Source organism: Electrophorus electricus, chromosome 10 (genome assembly GCF_013358815.1).
Source record: "Electrophorus electricus isolate fEleEle1 chromosome 10, fEleEle1.pri, whole genome shotgun sequence".
Classification (NCBI taxonomy): domain Eukaryota; kingdom Metazoa; phylum Chordata; class Actinopteri; order Gymnotiformes; family Gymnotidae; genus Electrophorus; species Electrophorus electricus.
Window position 1 is genome coordinate 4,300,001 of NC_049544.1, and position 20,394 is coordinate 4,320,394.

Genomic DNA, 20,394 nt, shown 5'->3' on the forward strand with positions numbered 1-20,394 from the left:
AAGCTGGAGGTCGTTAGTGAGCCGAGCGCAGCGTTGGTTGTACCAACCCGGGGTGCTGGCTTCCTGCAAGAGTCATAACCCTAACGCTCTGGAATCAGCTGCCTTGCTACTGGGACATCACTTTCGAATCCCAGCCATTAGAACCGCAATGCTGAGAGAGAAACGCTCATGCACCCATGGGGGCTATATTTCACGTAGCACAACTGTGCATAATATTAACCTAATTTCATCGCTCTAGAGTATATGTAAACTGTTCTACATAAAACGCGTGTTATGGGGACGGCGGGAGGCCATAATTCAGATCGATTCGCAGCTGTAGCGGTTGGCGAAGTGCTGCGTTCAGTCCTGTGGTCCGTCTACAATGGATTAAAGTCTTGTCCTCTACCGCCACGTTGTGGCCACTGCTGTATGTGCCCAATAGTGCAAGTGTTTCAGTCCAGCCTAACAAATACAGATGTAGAAAACGCTGGATGCCTTTAAGCGCAAGTATGTGTTTAGGTTCACTCACTTAATGCGTGGTAGATCGGCTTATGCTTCCCTTGAAGACGTACGGAGCACATTACGGCAATCTTTCCCGGAGGCTGCATTCGGGCGTCTATTAAGTACCAGGACCTGCCAAAGGTTGCCCACTGCTGTGAAACGAACCCAAACATGTGTCATGTGGCTGTTTCACACCACTGTAGCTAGCCAAGTTAACATTGATCGACATCATACACTGCTCCTTCTGTCAGCATAAACAAGGCTTGATGCTTTGTGCAACCAACTATTCGTTAAGTGTCAAGCAGGTTTATTCGTGTGAATAAGCCCATAAGTCACAGGTACGATGACGGTTCAGACTGCACGTTTTAGTTACAAGGATTTGCTAGCTAAGCTAGATCAGCTAACGTTATATGTCAAGAGCTTACAGGCAAGATAGCTAGCTAACAATGTATATCTTACATCTACAAAAATAAGCAAATTGCGATCTCACACACATACTTGTAAAAATTTAATATGATTACCTGGGCAGATCTGGAAAAGCTAGACATGTTAACTAGCTAGGTAGGTAGGTAGCTACATTTGACCCCGATTGGGCTTTTCTGGTCCAGCAACGCTTTACTTCCTGAGAGTCGCTGCGGAAACAGAATAGTTCCCATATCACATGAATAACAATATTCTTGTTTTGCTGGTAAAATAAGTGAGGTTTAGTAATTCCACAGCTGGCCTCACACATTTCTATTGCGATCTAGTTTTATTAAAAAGGCACGTAAAATAACCACAGATGACCAAGTTTTCCGTTCCACCCGACTATATTTTGCCGTAACATATTTGCGTAATTTCCATGTCAGCGTGTAACACCCCTTTGTCAAAACGCGGGGAAATTTGTTTAATGTTGTGCAGCTCTCAGTAAAACAGCTGAATTGTTATAAGACTAAGGTCGCACAAATATGGACAGATATGTACTTGTCGTGTTAATTAACGTGGAGCCCAAGAAACCGATTTCTTTCAGCGGTAAGACAATCTGTCGTTTAGCTTCACAGCAAAAATCACATTTGCCAGCAAGGTTAGCTAACCTAGGTTAGCAAAGCAGCTCTACTGGTGAGTTAGAAATAAAGCTCAGAGCTGCGTTTAAAGCCTTTTCACAATGTCTTTACTGCTCCATGTCTTTTCATACTACTGGTCCATCCATGTGCAGATAATAGAATGGGCTAGTGTCAAGTTATCTTTAAATAAATGTTGCATTTTAGGTATTGACACTGCGAAAAAAGTACACGACAAACTCAAAGAGCTTTCTACCTGTACGTCTGGGATTTCACCTTTCCCCGGTAAACCACCTGTAATGTTATTTGTATGCGGTCTTGTATTGGTTGATTTGGTCGTCATCGATTCTAACGTTTTTTCTCTTGATAGCTTGCTCTCTGAGTGGAAGTCCTGGCTCACAGAAGTGGCACTTTGCTATCCAAGCATTGTGTGTTCCAACACTGGTAAGTTCGTTACAATTTGCAAACACCTAAAAGGCTTTTGACGTTACCATATTGGGCACATCGCAGTACAATTACGTACCTTCTGTGCAGTGCTGGGTTTGTTTGTTTTTTTAAAATTGGTTCATTGCCAAGTCTATCATTCACCTGTGTCCATTTGCCAGTACTGTAGTACGGAGTGGGAGGAGGTGTCTGTGCAGCACAGTGACAATGAGGAGCCTGTAGTCTCTGCTGTGGACAGCTGTGTCAGCGCTCTACAGGATCAGGAGCACAGCCAGCAGTCCGAGACCCTGTCGCATGCAGAGTGTGTGCTTGCCGTCATCTCACGCGCTACTGAAATCTACATGCACAGGACGGAATGAGTTTAAAAATCAATTTAGGAAAATAAGTTGAGCCGTTGCATGGTTGCAGAAAATGCTGTTTGACATATATAGATGCCCTCGTCTTTAGATCTGCATGTCCTTTATCACCTTTCTAGGCTGTTTGAAGATGCGGCTGAGGCCCTGCATCAGTTAGCGGACAAACTCCCTCCACCAGGTAATGAGCCATTAACCCTCACCAAGATTGCCCAGCTGGAGGAGAATTATGATGCACTGGTTCATCTGGCTGGTTTGGAACATGGTATCATCTTTATAAATCCATAGATGTGCCTTTTAGATGTATAGTGTTTGTCACAGGTTTGAGGAGTTGTGAATTTTGAGTGACACGTTTGTTTTATGCTGTGCTTGAGTGAAATGTGTTTCCTGATTGACAGGGAGATTTCTACTGGATGTAATTATGCTGTGTGTGGATGAGGTGGGATTAAAAGACTTCCTGCCTGTGATGGGCTCCCTGAAGCACATGCAGGCTTGGCACTCTGCACGGATTACCATCGTCACAGAGCACAGTGCAGGGTAACAGACTATTTAGTAATTGCTTTTACAATTGTTCTTTATTTGGGGGGGGGGGCGCATATTTATTTAATAAAATGTTTCAGATAGCAAGGGACAATATATGGCAGTAGAACTGAAGATGCCATATTATTCTTTCTAATGGTAACGCTGTTCCCTAGATGGCAGATGGCAGCCTCGTACCTCTCAGGCAGAGTGTGTTCTCCCTCTTGGGTTCAGGACTGCATCGATGAACGTGAGCTGTGGAGAGGAGGCCTGCTGGTCAGAGAGAGAAAGGTAACATGCCTCTCTGCGCAGCCTGTGTTTTTGCATAGCTTGGTGGATCACAACACAAACCTTGCATTTGCCAGTTAAATGCCTGTTTAAAAGAGAGACTGAGTTAAATGTGTGGGGATGGTGTCCTGCCATGCTGCATATGGCATATTTCTAATACTAATTTAATGCACCGTTAATAATGCATGTGGTTAAGGTACTTGACTTGTAATCAAAAGGTTGCTGGTTCAAGTCCCACCACTGCCAAGATGCCACCCTTAACCCTCAATTGCTCAAGTTGTACTCAGTCATAATTGTAAGCTGCTTTGGTTAAAAGTGTCAGCTAAGTGTTGTAAATATGAATATAAATATGATTATTTCAGTGACACCACCAGAGGGCACTAATGTAACAAACTCCTGAAGTTAGTTCTTGAAATAGTTGACGCAGAGTTCCAAAGCTGTTGAATGTGATTATTGAAGAAATGGATGCACTGCTGTTATTCCTAATAAAGCCACTCACTTACAGTAATGTCATTCTGACTCATGCAATATACAGTACCACTAGAAGGCTTTTGTATTTCTACGTACATTTGACATGAAATTTGATCATATTTTCATATAATACCTAAAACTAGCTAGAACCCAATTAAACAAATGATGCAAAAACATTAGTTTTACATTAATTTATTGAGGAAAATGATCCAATATTAAATGTCAAAACATGTGAACCCTTGTTTTCAGCAACTGGCATGCCTTGTTAGGCAGCAATAACTTCAATCAAATGTTTCTGGTAAATAACGAATGTTGCACAATGAATGGGAGGAATTTTGGCTCTTTACAAAACGGCTTCATCTTAGTGATGTTGGTGGGCTACCTTCTATATACTCTTCTTTTAAGGAGTTTCCTCAGCATTTCTAAATTCTCCTGTAGAATTTGCTGGAACAGTCCAAAAGTTATAAGTTAATAATAATTTCCATCTTGGACCAGAGGCAGCAAGGCAGCTCCAAACCATGACCCTGCCAGCCTCATGCCTAACAGTCGGGGTGAGGTTCTTGTGATGGAATGCAGTGTTTTTCACCAAACCAAAAAAATTATATATTTTGGATTAATCTGTCCACAGAACATTCTTCCAGTAGGCTTCTGTCTTATCCATGTGCTTTTCAGCAAACTTGAGATGGGCAGTGGTGTTTGTTTTGGAGACTGGTGGTATCCTCCTGATATCCTGCCATGTATGCTGTTCTTGTTCAGTGTTCTACTGAACACCGACATTACTCAATGTATGAGAGGCCTGTAGGTCCTCAGATGGTTCCTTGGGGGGGTTCTTTGCGATTTTCTGTAATATTTGCTGTCCTTTGAGTGATTATTTTTCTTGCTGGCTGACCTTGGGAGAGGAAGAGAGGTGCTAAATTTTCTCCGTTTGTATACCATCTGCCGCAGAGTAGATTGGTGGAGACCAAATTCTTTACATTTACATTTTCAGCATGTAGTGGATGCTCTTATCCAGAGTGACTTACAAAAGTGCATTGTCATCTACGCATTGAATGTTTCCTAGCCAGTACAGTAGGGTAGAGCCAGATACCATTTAACTAGAATACTCCTAAATGCAGGTATCAGTGTTGATACTTAGAAGAAATGCAAAATTCACCTCTGTATGAGCACGAGTCCAGAATGAATACTGGTTGTCCAAAATTATGCCAAGGCTATGAGCAGCTTCAGACAGCAAGACCAGGGAGTTCTCGAAAGAAACGGTGAGGCCCTGGTGAGGAATGGGAGTTCCTGGTATGTACAGATGCTCTGTCTTGCTGGGGTTGAGCTTCAAGTAGTGGGCTGTCATCCGTGAAGTGGTGTTCGTCAAGCTTGCTGAGATATGACTGGAAACCTGAGTGAAGGGAGGTGGGAAGGAAAGGATTAGTTGGGTGTCTTCAGTATAGAAGTGGTAGGAGAACCCATGAGAAGATTTAAGGAGAAGATTTATTTTGTAACCTTTCCCAGCCTGGAGCGCTCCTCTGATTGTTTCAGGTCAAATTTACTCTAAAACTTGTAAAGGGCTCATAAACTTTCTAGTGGCACTGAAAATATACACACATACAGTATACGTCAAAGCAACAATTACAATGAAAAGCACTACTTGGTATTGGCTGATGTTATAGATGTAGTATTAAGATTTGCTTTCAACCTTCAAAAGGTATTATTGCATCTTGTAGCTATTCTCAAGCAAAGGCAGGGGAAAGGCATTCTAACATCTTACATAGATTGTGTTCTCTGACCTACGTTGACACTTTCTCTGACATAATGAAGGTGACGCCATAGTGTAGCTGGACTGAGTGGCAGTTGAATCAAAATCTGCATTCTTGGTTGTGTAACAGGCAGTATAAGGCATCTGCCAAATTGTGAAATGGGTCGTAAACTACCCAAATAGCAGAACTTGATTGACCGCTTTGGAAATTGTGAAATGAAAGCGGTACGGTGTGAGAGTCTTTCCTTCCTTCTCGAGACAACTGTGTAGGTTCTCTGTTGGAGGAAACCCAGCAAAACAAGCGAGTGGCGCCGTGAGCAGTCAGTGTTCCAGGCCGAATGCATTGCATTACAAAAACCTGACACATCTGTACCGGTTTTACAGCTAGAAAGGTTGGCAATTTGGACTTTGCATTCATATCCATAAATGTACATAAAGAGTGTGATGCGTTTAATGTGCAGACGAGTGCTTTCTGTGCCTAATCTGCATCATAACTTTGGAAACTCGTGTCAGGGTTTTCCGCTGGTATATCTGCGACATGCAGGTGTTTGTCCTCCTCATGTTGAGTTCGGACAGCGGTTCCTGGATTTATTTGCATCCAGTGTTCCGAGGGAGAAGCTTGTTTGGGACGTGTTTTCTGAAGACTGCACTGAAAATGCAATGAGAGAAGAGATGCCACCAGCGGCTATTTGGAGCTTTGGCGTGCCGGATCAGAGAGACACTGAGGTTTCGCCTCTGAGCTGGGGTCCTACGTGTAACAGTGTACTGCGGATAACGGAAACCTGAACGGCCTGATTTGTTTTCGTTGTTTAAATGGGCGCCTAAGAGGGGTAGGGGACACACAACTGAATGTTTACTAAACGGTCTGCATTCTCCCTTCACTGTTGTGGGTTTTCTCCTGTGTGCTGTTTGCTTGCAGTTTGTGTCAGAGCTGCTGTTTGAAGGCTTTAGTCTGAAGGCCCAGGCCGGTGCTGACTGGAGTCGTGAGCTCTGTTCCGGCTCCGAGCCCTGCTGCGCCGCTGACCGCACAGCACGGGCCGAGGTAAGTGGCCTTCCCTTCCTTACTGGCGCAGTCACATCATAAATAAGATTTTCAGAATGTTTTCCTCCAGTTCACTCTAAAGGCAACAGCCTTTAGACAGCATTTAAAAGTAGACTATATTAAATAGTAGCTTTAAGTGTTAAACGTGTGTGTATATGAAACGGTGGTATTAGAGATGTGATGAGCATTTTGTCACAAATGTGAGAAAGCTGACATTGTTGAGGCAAGAGAACGTAAATTTGACATTACCAGTTAAGAGGTTAATGGATAGAACGATGATTTTAAAATCCCATATAGCCACATTACAAAAAAGGTCTAGCAAGACACCTGTAACGAAGCTGCACATTTCGTAGCCTTGTAACGGTCATTCTCTTCGTGGGGCTTTCCCTCCTGCACATGCACGTGCTAACGTTTATGGTTTTCCCCCCTTCTTTCTCCCTTTTATTCAGTTGCGCTCTCTCTATTATTCACTTACTCTTGCGCTTTCACTTTCTTTTCCTCGCCCGGTTCCCCTTTCCCTTCTTCTCCCTGTCATAAAGAGAGAGTGGAATGCAGCGGTAATGAGTTTTCCCGCCGCGGATGAATCACCCGCAACCGCGGCAACTACGCTCGCAGCTCCGTGGGAGCAGCTTGTGCCCCGCTGGCTGTTTACCCTTGGCTCTCGGCTCACACGCCTCTCAGATTTACTGCCCTCTCCCTGATTAGCGCCATTAACTTCTCCTCTTGCACCCGCCAGGTCTATGAGCATTATTGTCACGATGGGCATTAAAACATAATTTTCCTATGTGTCTCCGTGTTTATGGGTTTGCGACAGGCCCTCCCATCTGTCGCGGAGAACGCACAGAGAGACGGCGTTAGCCTCTTCTGACAGGATCTGAAACGATAGCGTGGGTGGATGTAAGCTAGCGCTGGAGTCCTCTCAAATGAACCTCAAGTAGTCCAGTACTAGTGAGGCGAGCTACAAGTGTGCTTGTTCAACAGCGTTCGGTTATACTTCACAATTTACATTTTATGGTTGTGCATTCTATATTCCAGTGGTCTAACTGGAGTGATTTCTCTTTTAGATTTTCTGCATACTGCTCCCCTAGCATGAAAAAGGAGTGATGTCATATCTTTGTTAAAAGTTTGTCCGAGTATTAGTGTTGTTGCCCGCTAGTATATACAACTACACACTCACACTCACTCAGTTGGCAAAGTTTGAGTTTCCATCTAAAAATGCTGAGTAAAGGCCAGCTTGTTTCTCTCAGTCCAAATTTGCTTACTCTCACCTCCCACTTCCTGCAGTGTGTGTCTGGATTTGAGATTTAATAGGTTTTGGGCGGCAGAGAGATCAGACCTCACTAGTCTATTAAAGCCACTGAATTGCGTATGTGACTGTGCTGCACCAGCACCAAGGCCTTCTTGGCTACAAAGTTTGGGAGTTCCTGGGCAGATACTCCGTGCGGACCAGGGGCAGCCCGGCCACCTCCGCCACCAAGCCCAGAGAGTTTCTGCTGCCCACTACCGCAACAGCAGTTACCGGTCTCCGGTGCTGGCCAGATGTTGGCCATCTGAACCTGGTTTTTCCATCCATCTTTGTCTCCCTCATTCAGTACCTTCTGGAATTTCACAATCTTTTTATAGGAAAGCCTTGTTGTTATTGTTGTTGTTGTTGTTGTTTAAAAAAAAAACAGAATTCCAAAAATATTCAAAGTGTTAACACGATAAATGAAATTAGAATGCACTGTTGACAGGTCCCTAGTCAACACAACCGCCCCTAGTTCCAAGGATGTGCACATCCAGAAGACACCAGCTGTTTTCATTTATGTAATGGTAGGTGCATGCATGCACGCTGTGTGCAGAAAGTTTGGGTGCATAATGCATCAGGTACGGCTAGAGCAAGTTGCATACGGTATGATAGCTATGATGGAGCCTTCTTTCTCTTCCGCCAAATTATCAAACGCCTGAGCCGTGTCAGACAAATCCATCTGTGCGCCTGCTGCAATCACATAATTCTCGCAAAGATGTCTGCATGCCGCATTGCAGTCCCGTCTTCGCACGGGACTCCCGTTTTCGTTGTGCCAACCATCCTGCGTGTTTACTAAAGCTAGTGTGACGGGGCCAATTACATGTCCGCTCTCGCACGCAGACGTTCCACTATTACCAGCCAGCTTTGGAGCTGATTCAGCTGGTACGAGTGACGGATCTCCCGGTGCTGCTCCGCTCGAGCACCCAGTTGGAGCTGTATCCTTTACCTCCCGCCTCTGCCGGGCCTCGCCATGAATCGCCGGGTCCTTAGCACCCGTGGCGTGTGCGGTGTCTCTTCTCGGAAGCGTTTAGAAGGCCGAAGGACGTGCTGTTCCTTTTGTGCCATCTTTCTTCATGACTTTCTGTGTAGTGCATCACACTAGTGTTTCTTGCCTTGCGAGGTGGAATTATTTTGATCAGAAGTCATTTAATAGGGGTCAGACCTAGTTAGCATCGTATATTTATTGGAACACTTAGTGAGTGTTCAAGCCATTTTACCCTGTACACGCCACCACTTGCTGTCTGTAATAATTTAACATCAGTTAACTCTCATGTCGTTACCTCCAAGAATTATTCATCTTTTCACTGAGTCGCCCTCTTGACCGAATGGCTGACAAGGCAAACATGGTCAGCCATTTGTGGTCATCCATTTACTTACTGTAACCTTGATAAATCATGTAGTCACTTTCACCAAGACTGTTCTATTCTCTGAGGGATGATCATTAGCCAGAAATGGCATGTCGTGTGTGTCTGTGTGTGTCTGTGTGTGTGTGTGTGTGTGTGTGTGTGTGTTTTGCATTCTGTTGTGTTAGCATATACCTTGACTTGGATTTCTAGCACACTCTTCAGCAGATCAGCCAAAGGCCAAATGCTCATGGATCAGCTTCGAGCTCTGCGTGGAGAGGTATGGTGACAGCCACCTGTAAGCACACAAACGGAGGCTTCTTACCTCCAAGCTGTGGGTCTTTATCAAATCTGCCAGAGCCTCGGTAAAGGCTCCCTCCATCCCTGCAAAAGCTGCAGACACACTGTTCGGAGTCTATATCCCTGTGTGTGTGTGTGTTTGTGTTCATGGGTTCCTTGTTTGGTTGGCAGGTTGGGGCTCTGTTCTGTCTGTCCTGTGTGTGTATCCGTGTGTCTGCGCATGTGTGTGTATGTGTGTTCATGGGTTCTGTGTTTGGTTGGCAGGTTGGGACTCTGTTCTGTCTGTCCTGTGTGTGTCTGCGCATGTGTGTGTATGCGTGTTCATGGGTTCTGTGTTTGGTTGGCAGGTTGGGGCTCTGTTCTGTCTGTCCTGTGTGTGTCTGCGCATGTGTGTGTGTATGCGTGTTCATGGGTTCTGTGTTTGGTTGGCAGGTTGGGGCTCTGTTCTGTCTGTCCTGTGTGTGTCTGTGCATGTGTATGTGTATGCGTGTTCATGGGTTCTGTGTTTGGTTGGCAGGTTGGGGCTCTGTTCTGTCTGTCCTGTGTGTGTCTGCGCATGTGTATGTGTATGCGTGTTCATGGGTTCTGTGTTTGGTTGGCAGGTTGGGGCTCTGTTCTGTCTGTCCTGTGTGTGTCTGCGCATGTGTGTGTGTATGCGTGTTCATGGGTTCTGTGTTTGGTTGGCAGGTTGGGGCTCTGTTCTGTCTGTCCTGTGTGTGTCTGCGCATGTGTGTGTGTATGCGTGTTCATGGGTTCTGTGTTTGGTTGGCAGGTTGGGGCTCTGTTCTGTCTGTCCTGTGTGGTGAGCTCTGAAATGTTCCCGCCGGCCCCCCAGCTCAGCACTGCCAAGTGGAGGATCTTTGTGGCCACGCGACCCAAAGGCTTATCTGGTATGAACACACAGATTTACTTCAGCACAAACTGCTTGCTGCTTAAAATTTGTGGTCATATTTCAATACAATACTACCATATTGCCAAATAAGGTAGTAATGTGAATAGCTGATCTTTGTTAGAAGTTTTTTCCTACAACCTTTTTGTTCGTGACCACAGGCACATTGTAATGCATTTCGTCTGATATATAACTGTTGTAAACATTTATAAGTGGTTATTAACACTACTCCTGTAGCCCCTGAGGTCGAGGTAAAAGGAGAGAAAGGCTACTATCTGCTCTTGGTCCAGGGGGCGGAGACTGGCGGCCTTAAAGCACGACTCCTACACTCAGCCAATCAGATCAATGGGGCCGCTGCCTTGGCAGTGGTCAACAGTCTTATCCTTATCCGGGGAAAAGTTCCATCATCCTCAGGTAAGAATACCAAACAGACCTGACCATGTCCTTTGTAAATATGTAAGCATGGCTCCAGTAGACAAACTCTGATGTTGTTTTGAAGTGTGTGTGTGTGTGTGTGTGTGTGTGTGTGTGTGTGTGTGTGTGTGTGTGTGTGTGTGTGTGCGCGCGCGCACCGTGGCTTTCCAGAGGGCATATCGCACTCCCTTCCGCACACCTCCTCTCATTAGAGTTGGATTGAAGCCCCTCCACAAACATAACATGTTCACAGCAGCTGAGGCTAATTGGACCTCAGCAGTACGCAAGGAGAAAACTTGCCACACCACTCCTCGGCTCACGCGCGCGTATATACACACACACACACACACACACACACACACCCTTCTCATATATGGAGCTCACACGACCTCATGTCACTTATGCAGCTTGCGTGTATCTAAGCCAGCCATGACTGGACCATGGGCAGCTGGTTATCAGAACAGGTCGTCAAGTGCTGTGTGTCCTCCACACTTACCTGCTATTGTAACAACACGTTTAAATGAACAACTCCCACGCCTTGATAAGCACTTAAAACGTATTCTCTTTGCCCTTTCCCCAGTGGGGCTTTCTCTGTACGTATCACTTTAGACATTCAGAGAAAGGTTGATAACAGCATATTGTATTGTCTGGCTAAAAATAAAGTTGCATGTGCCTCGGAGTACCAGATAATGCCTGTGTAGGTGTGCGGCACTTCTTTGAGTTAATATTGCATGTCAAGTCGAACAGTAGTGCTGTTGTCTGGGTTTCCCTCTGAATAGCCTTTTGTGCTATTAAAGTGTGTAAGCGTTACTGTCGCTGCCTGAGATGTTTTGTCAAGGTAATGTACTGTTTTTTGACCAGAAAGGGTGTGGCTTTGCTCCTGCTTGCCTGCGCCAAACGTGGAATTTTGCCAGTCATACCAGTCATGGCTCCAGCCAGACATCAGAAACCAGAGAGAATGCTTCCAGGAATGCTCCATGTTTAGTTCTCATTGCGAGGATGGTACAGTCTTTCTCCTGTCCTGCAGTGGTTCAGCACTCTGAAAGGAAGTGTATTGTTTTTTGTTTTTTTTTTGTTTTGTTTTTCCATCCACCTGCAAATGTTTTTAGAAATTTATTAGTGCTGATAGTATTCATCAGGAGGAAAAAAAGCATCCCATTCATTTCTGCCTCGCAATGTGGGATCTTGCGCTGAGATCGAGCTCAGAGTATCGGCTGTTTAGAACACACCTCGTGTTGGTGAGCGTTTGGCTGAGAGAATGTGGCAGTGAGATGCTGAACTCTATTAACCTGTCCTCTCTTTTGACAGGGATCGACACTGCTGACTGGCTGAGCTCGCTACCCCGTCTCCGTGGAGACCAACTCTTGCTGAGGGAGAGGAGGCTAGCCAGCATGCAAGCCAAGGTCCTTCAGGAATGCCTCCGTAAGCGGTTACCTGGGCAACCGAGAACCTCTTGCTTGAACCCTTAAATATTCACATGGCATGCTCTATGGCACTTGTGTTGGAGAAGGCCAGTCACATTCCTTTGGACACACACACACACACCCTTCAAGTCCCACCTGAGTGCTTACCTAAAATGAGAGGTAAACAGTGGGGATTTGTTACTCCTTGGCATCTGCAAGTCTAATTGTAGCTTATGAAACATGACTGACACACTACCTGGTTGATTGCAAAGCACAAGAGCCTTTTTATTAGCTTTGTGGCAGACTTCATCGCTCATAGTTCAGTCTCAAACTGTTCCATCCTGTTTCCTAACTGGCGTTATGGAGACCTCCCCCCGACACTCGTGTTGCCTTTAAGCGGGCTCCTATGCGGAGCAGTGCACGTGAATGGAAGATGTTCTAGCCAGAAAAGGGCGGCAGGGGTCTGAGTGTGACCTCGGCAGAGGTAGCGAGCATGGAGGAATGAGACACACCCCCCTCTGTGTGCTCAGGGAGGAGGGCGGAGTCCCACGGGCCTGCGGCACTGCCGCCCAATGATCTGCGAGCCCTGCTGAGGCTGGCCAGAGAGCAGTACCTGAAGATGCATGGCGCCACCCTGCCCCGGGCATCCACCCGCGTGCCCCTGGAGGAAGGGAACCGCATCTCTGTTACCAGCAGTAAACAGAAATCTTTAGGCTTTCTATACAAATATGGAACTATAATGATTTGGCAGGCTGCCTGATAGTGATGTGAGCCACTGTGTTGTTATCGATCAGGCACTAAGCATGGCCCACCCTCAGACTGGCCTGAGAGAAGCGCCCTGCGGAACTACGCAAACCTGCAGAAGGGCCGTCAGAGGACCAGGTCAGTCCTGTCCCTCCTGGACGTCTTACTGGGGTGTTCCTGGTCAGTTTATTATTTGTTTATGCTTTATATTGAAGCACATGACAGATAATATTGCCAGTACATTTGCCTCTAACAGGAGTCAGGCAAACATATGAAGGGCAGAGCAGACTTTGCAGCATTTGCTAGTTAATGAAAATGTATATTAAATCACAAGAATCCTCTTTTCTGACCGTCTCTAGCTTTTGGCCATATTTATAAAATTGTTTATAGGAGTTGTTACATGACCTTGGAGCTGGAGATAAATGTTTTGAGGTGTCAAAGTAAATGGTAGACGCGCAACAGACCACGGTCTACTGCTTCACGTGTGCCTTGTGTTTAAAAGAAACCACGGAAGATGCAATAAGACCCCTCATGCAGCTCTCCGAAGTGGAGTTGGGGACATTTTGTTGCTGGTTTTCGGGCCGATAGTGACTCACCGGTGCCCCCTCCAGGTCCACCCTGTTCAGCGGCAACTCTGGGGAGTGTCTCATGGGCCCGAAGGGAAGCCAGAGGAACAGCTCTGCGCTGATGGACGCCAGAGAGGTCCTCAGACACTTCACGCCTGATGGGCTGCCCAGTGGAGAACTGCAACCGCTGCCTGTCCTCCGAGGGTGAGTACAAGCCTCTCGCTGCACCAGAAGGTACCGGACAGGCTAAACTGCCGTGGCTCTTCTGGCTTGGAGATATTTAACTAACTACTCAGCATCGAATCCAAACTAATCATCAACTCGGTGTTCCATAACCAAAGCAATCAACACCCTAACTTTAACCTCAGCCCAAATCCTAATCATAACCTGGACTCTACTATTGGAACCATGAACTAAACTACAATGCAAGTTCTGTATGTATCAGATGATTTCATGTTTCTTGTTGATATGAGCCTTTGTATGCCTGCTATAAGGAACTATCCAAATAAAATGGCAAAATTTAAATTAAAAAAAAAAAAATTAAATTTAAAATGTACATTTATGGCATTTAGCAGACACTCCTCTCCAGAGTGACTTACAAAAGTGCTTTGTCATTTACTCATAGAATACATCCTGGCCAGTACAGGAGGTTAGAGTCCAATATACCAATGAGCTAGAGTACTGTAGAAATACAGGGATCAATGCTGATGCCTAGACAACAGTAAGTGCAATAAACATTAAGTACTAGTTAGTCAACATTAGTTCAATAAACAATACCCTACAATAAGTACTAGAGTTTTAGTTAGTCAACACAGGAGCAGGGTCAGTGGTCATTTAAATAATACACAAATAGATGGGTCTTCAGTCTGCGTTTGAAGACCACAAGGGACTCCGCTGTCCGGACAGCAAGCGGAAAATAAATTTAAAATAAAGTGTGGATCCTGCACGGAGCTGGTGAATTAGAGGGGTGGACTGACGTGTCTTGGCAGGCTTCATCCTCACTAGGGGCAGGCGGTGCAGCCGTTACCTCTTGGCAACAGTAAGGGAAAAGACTTGAAAATGAGAAGAAAAAAAACACCACATTGGAAAACAGCGACAAGAAAACTACATGAAAATTCTTCTAGAGAATCAAAAGGTTAATGGACCACCTCGAAGAAAAATGTATCCATTTTTATTCCATCGCACTAACCCACAGACGGCTTACGACTGTTCTTAGTAGACCCATCCAATCTTGGATGAGTGCATGAAGGTTTTCAGTTCTTTTTGAGCAGGGAGCACGGCAGTAGAAAATGTACCCCGACCAGACTAATGTGTTCTCACTGTGTAATTCGCCAAGATTCAGCGGCATTACCGGCGGATGGGTAACGCCGCCATCTGGGTGTCTGCATAACCCCTCTCTCTCTCGACTTGCCTGGCACCCCAGCCGCTCTGTTCTTCAATGCGGCGTTTTCCCATCGCAGCCTACTGGAAATGCAGGATTTAATTACATTTCTCGTGTTCAGTAAAGCTTGTTCATATACAAAAATCTAATTACATGTCTCATCATGGACTTGAGTTGGTAATGTGCCATTTGCTTGGGATGAATTGCTAATTGTTGAGCTAAACATGTTTGATAAATACAGTTAATGCCTTCTTAGCCTTCTTATGCATATTGGGACCTTCTCACTGATGTGTTTGTAGGGAGAATGCGTTCCAGCTGTCACGTGATCTCACTCCGCGAAAAGTGACCAACCTCCCGTTCCAGCAAGCCACCAGTGCCCACTACCACGGGATTGAGTGAGTGTGCGCAGACCAGCAAGCAGCGCGACGTTGTCCTGATTGTGCCCCCTGCGTTCGCCCTTACGCCCTCGCTCTCCGCGCTCACGCAGGTTTTGTCTGGACGAGCGGAAGGCTCTGGAGCGGGACCGGGACTTCGTGCGGCTGCAGTCGCGCCTGATCCGCTTCGAGACCCAGACCACGTGCTGCAAGGAGCCCTGCCCGGTGACGCTGGCCCTGAGCCCCATGCCCTCACCTGCCGGCCTGGCCGAGCCGGACAGCGTGCCCAACGACGAGGCACTGCAGAGCGAGCCGCTGTGCCGCAAGCACCGCACTCGCGGACCAGACGCACACGCCCACCAGCACAAGAGGTCAGAGTGCTGCGTGCAGGACTTTAGGCAGGACTATGCATGACACTCTTTTACCAGTTAAATCATTGTAAGGGATAAAAATGAATGGTAGTGATCTCATACTACGACGCTTACTATTTTCGTTGACAGTGTATCCATAATTTTTATTTTCAGACCATGTGGGTGCTATTCATAGCCGTCCCAGAGATGTAAATAGCATATTCAAAACTTCTGAGAATTTCTTTCATGAACCATTGCGTATCTGAGTGATGGAGGAAAACGATCACAGCAGTGGAATTAATCTCCCAGTAGATGTCCTGTAATTAACACCCTCTCCGGCTTTTTCACTTTCCGACGTTTATCACCCCGAGACACAGGAAGCCTTTTGCTCATTTGTTTTCTTTTACTGAAAGGGCTCGCAGATGTTCCACAAGCTCCTCCCCCTGCAGCACCAGATGTTCCACAAGCTCCTCCCCCTACACGTTCCTATTCCCCGCACATCATTCTTGGCAAAATCGAGTACAGACCCACGTTTGATGGCTTTGTCAAAGAGCAGGAAATGAGCAGGCATATAAAACGGTGCCACCTTGAGAAGAAGAGCTGTGGCGAATATCAAACGCCACACGTGGGCATGATGTAATATTTCAGCACCCCCAGAAATGTCAGTTCCCTTTAAATGCCTTTCGCACGCAACACTAATCCCACAGCTCAGTCACTGCACTCTGGCCTGCCGTCTGCCATGATAGGCTGCCTCAGCGTGCTGACTTTATTGCTTCTCCAATGGCAGGCTTTTAGAGGACTCCCAGGGCTTATGGGTTATGTTTAAGACCAGTCATCAGTTTAAAAAAAATCACCATCGAGTGCATTACTGGACTCAGCATATGATGGAACGATATTTCAGGCACAACTGAAAATAGCAAGTTGATGCAAATGGACTGGACAGGACTGAGATGTTGTTCTATCACCACCCTTCTGTCAGGCTTGTCAGACTGAACCCCCCACACACACACACACACACACACACACCCACACACACTTACTTTAATGTGAGCTAGTCAGGACTAATAATGCTTTTAGAATGCGTCAGTGTCCCGTGTGTGTGTTTTTGTTTGGTTGCCCCAGCAACCAAAATGTACTTGCTGTTTCTGTGTGCATTTTATGCTGTTTCTGTGTTGTTTTTCCTTTCTCAGGTTGGCCAAGTCTGAGAGTGGCGAGTCGCTGGGCTCTCAGGGAAGCGCAGGCAGTGGCAGACACCCAGCGACCACGGCCCTACGGCTGCAGCGGGGCCGCTCCCAGTCCGCTGGCGGCCCGGTCGGGCGCTCCGTCGACAGGCCTGCACGTGGCCAACCAGCTGGCCTGAACCCCACCCAGGGACAGAGAGAGTCCCGCTCCCAGAAACACAACCGCGTGAGTGTGGGCACACGCACACATGCAGCACACGAATGCTCGTCGAAAAGGTGCTGGTTGGTGTATTTTATGGTCTTAACCTTCTACAAAATTCAGATTTCTGATTTGTATCTTTGTAAATCTTTAATGAGGTTAGTCAAACCACATTATGTATATTGTAATCAGTCACAGGCGGAGCTGTGGAAAATATTAAACATTTCTCATCAAGTACCTTTCAAGTGCAAATTTGAACTTTAGTCAAACTGAATCTAAGATTAACTACATGGTGGCTTATTTTAAGAACACTCAACTAGCATCAGATTGTTAACATCCATGTTCTTAATGTCTGACATGGAAAGAGAACACGTCAAACAGCGTTCTAAGATGTATGTACACAAACACACACACACACACACCTGTTATTTTCCCTAACAAGCAGCAGTGTGAGACACTTCCTGAGAAGCAGGAATAGGAGTCTGGCCGTGTGATATCTCTTTGTCTCAGCTCACTGAAGACCCATATGGGCTGCGTTATTTCACAGATGCTGAAAGAGGTGGTTGCGAAGACACTGCAGCACTACGGGATCACCACCAAGCACGAGTGCTTCCACGCCTGCAGCCAGAGACTGTTTGATGTGTCTAAGCTTTATCTGAAGGTATCGTTAACTGGGGTGATGGAAAACAATACACGGTGGCACAGATGGAGGCCCGGAGCAAAAATAGTGAAGGCCACGCGATGTTACCACAAGGTTTCGTTTTTAACTCTGTGGTTCAGTGATGTTCAGAGCCTCTGATGGATTTTGCATGCCCTCTCAGGGTTATAATTGAAAATGGATTTTAGTTGTCAGCACATGTTTTCATACAGCTACTCCTGATGGCGCAGTTCATAGGGCGAGCATGTTGTGACTCCATTTTTTTATGATCACAACAGTGTGCGTAGAACTCTGCATAACCTCATAAAATAGTACTTTGAGCCTGTATGTATAGAAGATGCTCATTCAAAAGACCTTCACACACATTAGCCCACCAGACCGGCCACAGGCCGACACACATATCTGTCACGTGATATATTTCTGGAATGTCCTCATTATAGTTCTAGCCTGTTTATGGAGGCCGTTTCAGAGCAAGACCTTTACAAACAGCCGCAGCATTGTCTTGTGGGACAGCTGCAAAAACTAAGCCCTGTTCCAAATGCCAGTAGGTATGGCTGCATCTGTCATAACTAACCCTAGTCCCTGCATCCTTGTTTGGGCCAGGACCTGAAAACCTCACGGGGGCTGCATGAGGAGATGAGGAAAGCAGCTCACCGAAATGCCCAGCAGGTAAGCCGTTCCTCTAACACTTTGATGGAACTACAGAAGGTTCTTGTGAAGGCTGACCAAATTCCTGAAAACAGCCAGGGGCCTGATTTGCCCAAGATTTTGTGTGATGTACGAATGGGTCTAGTGCAGTTAAAAAAAAAACGATTTAGGTCCTCGTGACCCAAATGTCATCAGAGGTGTGGTTAGGTTGGGTTCTGTCTAAACCGCATAAACCATATATAGTTTGTCTGCATGTATGAAAGAAGGATGGGCATCGTTTGTCAGTAAAAACAATGTTATTTTTATACCAAAACTGTCCACTTTGACGTTTACAGGTGATAGACTGGGTTGTGGAGAAAGCCTCTAAAAATGACGTCTAATCCACGTCAGTGTTTTTTGGGGGTTTTTTTTGTTTGTTTTTAAAAAACAAAACAAAAAACAGGTCAGAGGTGCTGATGCTCAAGATACGATCTGATGACGTAGTGCATGTTTTGTCTTGGAATAACTAATAAAGTAAATATCTTTATAAACCCCTGTACAGCTCCCTTGTAATAGTGTTGTCATTGTAAGATATCTTTTGTATTATATGCTGTCATGTCATGCTGTATGTATTAAAATTTTTTATAATTTTTGCATTTCTGCTTTTATCATTCTAATACTCATGAATTCAAGAAATATGCATCTTAGTTTAATAAGATGGGGGAAAATGTACTTCTAGATTTGGTAGTTGGTAAGGTTAACCGCAGTGCATTGAAAAACAAATGAACACTACAGCAAAAAGTGGAAAAGACCGCGACAAGCCAGTCACCCAGGACGAGGAATAGAGCATACTCCTGCGATCGGTGGACAACTGTTTTGTTTTGCTCTGAAGACTCAAATGAGAATTTCTGCCCACTTCATTCTGCCTCATTTTAGTAGCTGGAGTTTGAGTTTCACTCAAAACAGCAGCCAGCCTTGAAATTGGCCACACATGAGTGGTCTGATGAGGGATAAAGCCACTTTAGTTACACTTCTGCCTGATACTCACCTTGGCTTAAATGACCTCATCTCTCTGGTTGGGTATTCAGTCCACGGTGTTGACACATGCACTGTATACATCCTCATATGAACAACTGAAGCATAACTCATCTTCCACCAGCCCCTTAAAGGCTCATGTTGGCTTTTTGTGGTCATTTTAATATGCCTTGAGATCCCATCAACAGATTTAGATGATTCCATTATTCCAAACCTGTCTCATCAGGCTGCTGTTGGCTTTGCAATTTAAAAAAATAAATAAAGTGGACAGCATACCTCCAGCACTTAATCTGTGGTAACACATTTAACAGCTAAACTATCTTGATTAGAGTAACCTCAAAAGGCTGAAGTGCTTATCTACTACAGCAGGAATCTTTCCCGTTTCAAATCAAAAGCTGGTCCAAGGTCAGTCTTAACGGGCACTTTCAAACTGAAATAACTGCCCCCTGGTACCCCCTGCCAAGGCATGCTGAGAGGGTCTCTCTCTTGGCAGTACAAGCGGGTGCATTCCAGCCCCACAGAGGTCTTTTGTTTTCTGCCTAAAGCCTATTGACGCCTATTGACCCCCTGAGGGACGATGGGAAATTGTACCACACTGGCAACCTGAACTGCCCTTAAAGGCAGCATGCGGTCTGAGCTGACTGGCTGTGGGAGCATAATCTGAACGCCTTGTTGAAGGGTTGCAACATGCTCCTTACTGGAGGATTTTTTTTTCTTTAGACGTAGACTGGGAATGTCTTGGGTATTTCTTGGAACAATTTGTTTGTTACCTTTGGGCATTCCGGGATAGTCCCTGGTACATTTTTCACAGCCAGACTACACCCCTCTCTAAGTGAATACAATGTGAAATTAAATCATCTGATACTTTCCTAGGCCTCTTCTGCCGATGCCAGTGACATGTAGGAGCCTGTCCTGTCCTCAGGAATGTTGGAGTGACATCCCATCACAGATGGGACAAAAGCCATCACACTGGGGGTCCCCCTCCCAAAATCCATAACCACAGTGCTAATGCTAATTGCTGGTTGACTCTGAACATGTCTCGGTCTCCTAATATGTTGGCATGGCATGGTATGTGTCTAAGAATAATTTAAATATAAATAACTTCAGATGATTTACAGATGGCCTGACTTTCTGCAATGGTTGGTATACCACTTATTTACAAAGACAATTCTTACAAATGCTGAAACCAGCATCATTATGTTTTGGCTTTCTAATGGCTTGCTCACTGTCATTAGAAGATCATGTTTTTGAATGGTGTTTT

At 45.6% G+C, this 20,394-nt stretch overlaps 2 protein-coding genes across 3 annotated transcripts in view; one reads left to right on the forward strand and one right to left on the reverse strand.

Annotated features, from left to right (window-relative positions):
* The window catches only part of mrpl13 (mitochondrial ribosomal protein L13), an 11,860-nt gene extending 10,748 nt beyond the window's left edge, over nucleotides 1–1,112 (reverse strand). Inside the window, exons 1-2 of the mRNA XM_026999239.2 lie at nucleotides 1,002–1,112; nucleotides 509–632 (exon numbers count right to left, since the gene is read on the reverse strand). Of these exons, the coding sequence (XP_026855040.1) occupies nucleotides 509–632; nucleotides 1,002–1,028 (151 nt within the window). The 5' untranslated portion in view covers nucleotides 1,029–1,112. The remainder of the gene's footprint in view (nucleotides 1–508; nucleotides 633–1,001) is intronic.
* Nucleotides 1,113–1,345: 233 nt separating this feature from the next.
* On the forward strand, nucleotides 1,346–18,754 carry mtbp (MDM2 binding protein). 2 transcript variants are annotated; one of them, XM_026999238.2, is made up of 22 exons: nucleotides 1,346–1,491; nucleotides 1,728–1,805; nucleotides 1,891–1,964; nucleotides 2,126–2,265; nucleotides 2,440–2,498; nucleotides 2,716–2,854; nucleotides 3,013–3,127; nucleotides 6,259–6,381; nucleotides 8,510–8,604; nucleotides 9,226–9,292; nucleotides 10,085–10,202; nucleotides 10,439–10,615; nucleotides 11,924–12,037; nucleotides 12,549–12,713; nucleotides 12,813–12,900; nucleotides 13,374–13,532; nucleotides 15,009–15,104; nucleotides 15,197–15,454; nucleotides 16,624–16,840; nucleotides 17,361–17,474; nucleotides 18,075–18,140; nucleotides 18,455–18,754. In XM_026999238.2, the coding sequence occupies exons 1-22, from the start codon at nucleotides 1,428–1,430 to the stop codon at nucleotides 18,497–18,499; spliced, it is 2,571 nt and encodes an 856-aa protein (XP_026855039.2). In that variant the 5' UTR covers nucleotides 1,346–1,427; the 3' UTR covers nucleotides 18,500–18,754. The 2 variants fall into 2 exon arrangements, with proteins under 2 accessions (XP_026855039.2, XP_026855038.2); XM_026999237.2 differs by having other exon boundaries at nucleotides 18,075–18,754.
* Nucleotides 18,755–20,394: the final 1,640 nt, after the last annotated feature.